The sequence below is a fragment of the Rhipicephalus sanguineus genome, chromosome 5, assembly GCF_013339695.2.
Source record: "Rhipicephalus sanguineus isolate Rsan-2018 chromosome 5, BIME_Rsan_1.4, whole genome shotgun sequence".
Classification (NCBI taxonomy): domain Eukaryota; kingdom Metazoa; phylum Arthropoda; class Arachnida; order Ixodida; family Ixodidae; genus Rhipicephalus; species Rhipicephalus sanguineus.
Window position 1 is genome coordinate 195,653,462 of NC_051180.1, and position 6,988 is coordinate 195,660,449.

Here is a 6,988-nt window from a genome sequence, read left to right on the forward strand (position 1 = left end):
AAATATGGGAAATATATTTAGAGCAAAAATCCATTGTGCAGAAATTAGTCGAGGCAAAAATTAAAGGTGAAAGTGAACGCTGGATGACAGAGATTCGCGAAAAGAAGAAGGCCGCGCCTAGGATATTTTGGAGCCACCTAAAAGCGCTGGGTAGGAAGTCTGTCACAATGCAACAACATATGGTAGATGAAGGAGGAAATCAATTGGAAGGGTATGAAGCGCTAGGTTACATCAGAAAGATAACAGCCGATTCGTTTAAAAAGGTCGCCCAGGGGATTCCCCCGGTGAGTAAAAGTGCGCAAAGGAGTGCAACCGACGAAGATGTAGTACTAGAGAATTTCAATTGGAAGAAAGCCGAAGGAAAAATTCCTAGGCGCACTACACCGGGCTTAGATGGGGTTCCCGTCAGCCTCATTAACGAACTCGGACATAACACTAAAGAAGCACTGCTGAAAGCCGTAGAAAAGTGCTTACAGGAGAGGGAAATACCAGACAGTTGGCGAAAAAGTAGAATGAACTTAATCTATAAAGGCAGGGGAGAAAAGGATAACATTCGCTCGTATAGACCGCTAACCATTACATCGGTGCTATACAGGTTAGCGATGCAGGCAGTAAAACTAAAAATAGAAGCGTGGGTAGAACAAAATGATATTTTGGGAGAACTTCAGAATGGATTTCGAATCGACAGGCGGTTAGACGATAATCTGTTTGTTCTTACCCAGTGTATAGAAATATCAAAAATAGAAAACAGGCCCTTATACGTAGCTTATCTAGATATTACCGGGGCGTATGACAACGTTAATCAGGAAATTTTGTGGGATATACTGAAAGAAGTGGGCATAGGTGACGACTGTATACAGCTTTTGAGGGAAATATACCGAGAAAATACAGTTTGTATAGAATGGGAAGGAATAAGTAGCAAGGACAGCGTTGAAATCAGCAAGGGGCTGAGACAGGGATGTCCTTTGTCCCCGCTGTTATTCATGCTGTACATGGTGAGGATGGAAAAAGCGCTAGAAGGTAGCAACATTGGATTTAATTTGTCACACAAACAGGTCGGCACGATGGTTGAGCAGAAGCTTCCAGGTCTATTTTATGCTGATGATATTGTCTTATTTGCGGACAGTCAAGATGATATACAGCGACTGGCAGATATATGCGGAAGGGAATGTGAGGCTTTAGGACTAGGATTTAGTGCAACAAAATGTGGATTGATGGTATTCAATGATCACGAAGACCATGCGGTCTTTATACAGGGCCAAAAAATACCGAGGGTAAGCGAGTACAAGTACCTCGGAGTATGGGTAAATGAGGGGGATAGATATATGGAGGTACAAGAGAAAGCATCGGTAGCAAAGGGAAAGAGGAATGCTGCCATTATGAAGCACAGAGCTTTATGGGGGTACAATAGGTACGAGGTGCTTCGAGGGCTGTGGAAGGGTGTGATGGTCCCGGGGCTTACATTTGGGAACTCAGTGGTGTGCATGAAGTCAGAGGTACAATCAGGAATGGATGTAAATCAAAGGACGGTGGGCCGCCTCGCGTTAGGCGCTCACGGGAAGACGACAAATGAGGCTGTAAAGGGTGATATGGGATGGACAGGCTTTGAAGTGCGGGAAGCTCAGAGCAAAATGAGATTCGAAGAGAGGCTGAGGAAAATGAAGAAGAGTAGATGGGCAGAGAAGGTTTTCAGGTATTTGTATAGAAAAAGCGTTGACACGCAGTGGAGAAAAAGAACTAGGAGGCTCACCAGTAAATATACGGCTAGCAGTGCGGGCGATATGGTAACAAGGAGCATTAAGCGGAAGGTCAGAGAGGCGGAGACGACTTATTGGATGGCAGCGATGGAAAAGAAGCCGGCTCTGAGTAACTACCGAAAGGGAAAAAACGAAATAAGAAGGGAAAGGTTTTATGATAATTCAAGGGGAAGCGCTTTACTGTTTGAAGCAAGGTCGGGCTGCCTTAGAACGCGTACTTATAAAGCGAGATTCAGTAACGAAGAAGAACAATGTACATGCTGCGGAGGAACTAAGGAAACGATGGAACATGTACTGATTGAATGTGGCGATATTCACCCAGGTATACGTGTGGGCACGAGTCTACATGAGGCCTTGGGTTTTAGGGACAACAATGGAAGCTGAACACGTCCGCGATAGAAATAAGTAAGAGGCGGTTAGAGTATTGGTGGCAGAAAAGTAGAAATAAAGAACAAAAATAAATAATGGGGGGAAAAATAGGGTCATTCTGCCTTAAGAGGCAGCGAGATAGACCGTGAATTTATATTTTTTGGTATAATAACATAGATTTAATCAATGTAAATAAGGTATTAGGCCAACATAAAACAAGGAAGCTTTTTTTTTTTCTTCGAGCCTGGTGGCAGACATGTCACCGCCCCGTTACAAAGGGGACGCTCATAGCATCCATCCATCCATCTCTCATATTGGCTGCTGCGCCCGTTATCTATCATTCTCCTTGATCGTCGCCGTACGTGGAGGAGTGCACTTGCCGGATCGTGCTGCTTGGCGGACCATGGACGACGAGGAGCGCCGGGTGCGGAAGGTCGCTGCGTCTCGTGCTCGTCGGCAGGATCCCGAGGTGCGAGCTCGAGAGGCTGCCGCCAAGCGAGCGCAGCAGTAATCAAAGCGGCGTATCGCTTTGATTACTGCTAGGCGAAACCACTGAACATTTCACGGTGTAACCATGATTGCTTCAGGATGTTCGCCCAAGCTCTTCATCATTCACCTGTGGATATGCTGTAATTTTTCTATTTGATTAACTGGCAGACTTCAGTGGATGCGCCGATCTAGTGTTGTTGATACATTCGTTGATTATTTCTAATCTCTTGAATGCCGGTGTTTTGTGAAAAAAACTACAAATGTGCACCGCCTGTCACTGATGTCCAAAATGAGCCCATCGTTCACACAGTGTTCATGTGTATTGTACGTCCGTTACAATAAGCCTTTATATATGTATATTTTAGATGTCCACACTGCACAAAGCGAAAATTGGACACCTTTCAGACGCAAATAAGACATCTTCTTTCGTCCTAGATGTCTATACTAGCCGACAACTTTTCTTGGCACTGAAGGGAAAGCTACGGGGGCGGAGCGTCTCCACATGTACTGCTACGCGAAGTAGTCCGGTTTGGCGCGCGTCTCGTAACGCCGTGGAGTGTGATGGCTAGCGTTGCACTTCGACGCAAACGCTGCTTAGCGTCTAAGGTACGGGTAAAAGGCGCGACTTTTTCACGCACGCCAAAACGCGAAGTGACAACGTGTAAAGTAAAAGAAATGCAGATATCTCGCTTGTGTGCGCTGCGTTCCTTCACAAAAAGCTACATGTAGAAAATGAAGGAGCATTTTATATATCTCACGCAGAAAATACGGACGCAATTGTGGGACTACATTCATTAGCAGTAGGATACGTGCATTGTGACTCTGTAGCCTTCGCTTCAATGCCAAGAAAAGTTGTCGGCGAGCATAGATTATACCCCTACGTACCATGGACATTCGTGGTTTACTGGGTGGCGGTCGTGCAGGCATTAGCCCTAGGCATCTGAGGCCGCATGCTGCGTTTGTAGAGGGATCCCGTCTGGCTGATATTTCCGCGTGAGAGCCGGCTAAGCGCTCAGCTCTTCCCAAGTGGTCACGGCAGGTGTGCTACAAGGTTCTATACTGAGCCCCTTCTTATTTAAGGTCGCCTTCGCACATCTGCCAGCTGCCCTCCCTTCCAGCCAGCGCTACTCGTTGCACTACTCGATATACGCTGACGACGTCGCCCTGTGGAACTGGGGCACCATCAAGAATCTGCGTTCTGATTCATCCTGCCTTGAAAGTGCACTGAACGCTGTGGTCGCCCACATCACATCTGTTGATCTGGCGGTCTCTTCGGCGAAAACTAAGGTCCTTAATGTGCACCCCAGGGCAAGAACGCGCAGCCGGGTTTTCCGTCTCACCACCGATAGCACCACGATACCGTAGGACACTCTGGTGACCTACGTTGGGCTTCGCGTCGTCCACCGGCTGTCCTGGGCTCCAGCCTCAAGGAGGCCATCGGTGTGATGAGGAGAGTCTAGAGGGCGGTGAAGGGCATCTTCCTCAGCGGCCGTGGCTGCTCACCATCATGGGCTCTTCGTCTTCACGCAGCAAACCCGTGTTGACTGAGAACTATACAAGGTTCTCGGCCACGTTTTCATGTCATACGACTCCTGTGCATGATTCATGGCCACTTACGACGGTTGTTTTGACTGCGTCGTTGTTCACTGCGTGCATGCTCCTTCTTTTGATTTTGCCATTACTCAAAACTTTATGGTTGAAACGTAATTCTCACACAATGCGAATTTCCAACCATTTTTGCAGAGTCCTATGGGTCGGCGCGAACGGGAGGCTGCTTCCACGGCGACGGCCTTGTGCAGACAACTGCTGGCGCCAAGCGACTAGCCGATGTGCTGCTGGGTGACCAGATACTAGCCCTGGGTGCCGATGGCCGGACGCCGGTGTTTAGCGAAGTGATCGCCTTCTTGGACCGGCAGCCCCAAGCTGAGCGCCTGTTTTATTCCATCGACACTGAATGCGGACTCCATCTAACGCTAACACCAGGACACCTGGTTTACTACGCGGATGCCGACCGGAATGAGGCTGTGTTACCGACGTTCGCAGCCCGCATCAGGCCTGGCGGTTTCGTGCTTGGACTGGGCAATGACACTCGTTGCCAAACGAGGACTAGTGACTTGCGGGCTCTCCGTGTGCGAGACGTTCGCGCTGTGTGGTTATCAGGCGTGTATGCCCCGCTCACGAGAGAGGGAACTGTGATTGTGGATGGTGTGGCGGCATCTTGCTACGCGGGTGTGCAAAACCAGGCGCTGGCGCACTGGGCATTTGCGCCGCTACGCTTGTGGCACAGCCTCGTGGCGCCCTCCGAACCTGCACCGTGCAGCTGTGATGGAGTTCATTGGTACGCAGACGCCCTGTATCGGCTCTTCTACCAGCTGCTGCCGAGAGCCTACCTCTTGGAATGAACCGTGTAGGCGCATTCTAGCTTGTTCCCGTGTGGACGGCCCTTGTGCTTCGCACTCGCCGACTATGAGTGCAGCGTCATTCTGCGCCTTATGTGACTTTGGAAGTGCCTTTTTGGACAGTGCCTTACACAACGACGCATAGAGCGTGCTCTTGCCCACAACGCTAGCACTTACACAACAAAGTTGACTATACACCAGCATTGCCTTAATACAAATGCGCGACACATTTCCATCAGACATGAAAACGCGTTTCGTACTTGAATATTCTCTTCGTGGTGTGTCCGAAGGTGTAGAGATGTTTGACGGCCTGATACTGCTGGTGAACAGAGAGAGCTCGCAATCATGAAAGCATTAAAGGGACTGACAGCGGCCAGAACGCGCGAGCAGGTTCTGGTGAAAATTGAAAGAACGTGAATGGGGTAATCTAGCATTCCTTTTGTGATTTGAATAGGAATTGTACTTTTAAATTGCGTTTTAAAGCCACAGAAACCTGTACGTCGCGCCGGCTAGGGTAATGCCTTGGTCCGGCGCGAAGGAGTCGTTCGCAATATTGTACATTGCTGTTTAGGAGCAGCCTAATTGGTGGTTAAAAATAGCCGTTGCATTATCAGGTATACACGCTTTATTTAATGCTTATTCCGAGGTAAAAGAAAGGGCGCTTACAGGCGCTGCGTTCGCGGCAACTGAGTGAAACCGAAAACCCATGTCGAGGCACGGCCCGGCGCATGGCGTGCATGCATACGCCACGAATGTTGGCGTGGCACGCGAAAACGCGGCGAATCGCAGTGCGCGAGCGTGCGAACGTCGCCGCATTAGCTTCACAAAGAAGGCTTCAAATTGTCGCCCGCATACAATGGCTATCGCGCTCATCTACGGCTGTACGCAGCGTGTGTTGCGTGCAGGAGATCATCGGCGCTGGAGATGAAAAGATTGTCGTAAAAAATGTTTCACGGTGTTTTCCGCATTACCATTCGATGATTAGACACACTGATCGGAAGGCTGTCAACTGAACGAATGAAAATATGTGCCGTAAAGGTTTGGTTGTGAGCCTCTTTAGCAAATGATCAAGGAATCTGTGGTAATCTCACATGCCTTGTCGCCGCTTCATACAGTGGCCTCATCTTTTTCGCAGACGAACCTGCCACAGAAAGAGTACCTTTACATTTCTTATTACTTTGCGGACAAGAAAAATGAATACTTTAACAATAAAAAGATAAATATTCCAACAGACATACAGGTCCCATTTATTTATACAGTGTGGACTGAAGCTCAATTATAAGCATCACATGGTCGGTTGAGAGTAGGTATGCTCAGCCTTTGATTGATTTTATTGGCTCAAGTAGTTGCCCTCCTGGATGTCTCATGCTACAGTGACCTAACTGATGGATGGGCTATGAGAAAGTGCAGCTGAAGCCAAGAGACCGAAGTAGCTTCATCGTCAGTCAGTAAGTGACGCTATTTTCATTACCAAGATTGAAAAAATGTCGGAAAGTGAACACTATTCGCTTCTCGACCGTTCTAGTCATTCACAGGTACATCATCGCCTTGTACATCCGTGTACTTCATTTATGTTGGACTTGACAGCAGTGCTATTGATTCAGACTCTGCGGTGCTCTTCAGAAGAGTGTATGTTGTGACACAGTGTCTTGCAATAAAGGTATCCTACTGTATTCGCCAGACGACCCAATGGGCGTGGTCTATCTGGCGATCGTAGCAGGCAGACAATACACTTGAATGCTCAAATAAAGTTTCTGTCGACTTCACTTGAAGACTTGTAGGCTCAGTGTTCACCAGGGATCTACTGCGGGGCACAGCACGCCGGAAAGGTGGCGTTGCGTGCATGCGAGGCAGTACTGTACAAGCGTTCCGTAGGTGTAAAAAAATCGCCAACAGTTCACCGAAACAAGCATTTCCCCACATCTTTCGTAATTTTGTGACTTAAAGAGACGCTAAAGAAAAGAATGATTTGTC

At 48.2% G+C, this 6,988-nt stretch overlaps 1 protein-coding gene across 2 annotated transcripts in view; it reads left to right on the plus strand.

Annotated features, from left to right (window-relative positions):
• The window catches only part of LOC119394554 (indian hedgehog protein), a 349,717-nt gene extending 342,997 nt beyond the window's left edge, over window positions 1-6,720 (plus strand). For both annotated transcript variants that reach the window (XM_049415828.1, XM_037661875.2), the window contains exon 3: window positions 4,359-6,720. In XM_049415828.1, the coding sequence (XP_049271785.1) occupies window positions 4,359-5,017 (659 nt within the window). In that variant the 3' untranslated portion in view covers window positions 5,018-6,720. The remainder of the gene's footprint in view (window positions 1-4,358) is intronic.
• The last annotated feature ends 268 nt before the right edge of the window (window positions 6,721-6,988 follow it).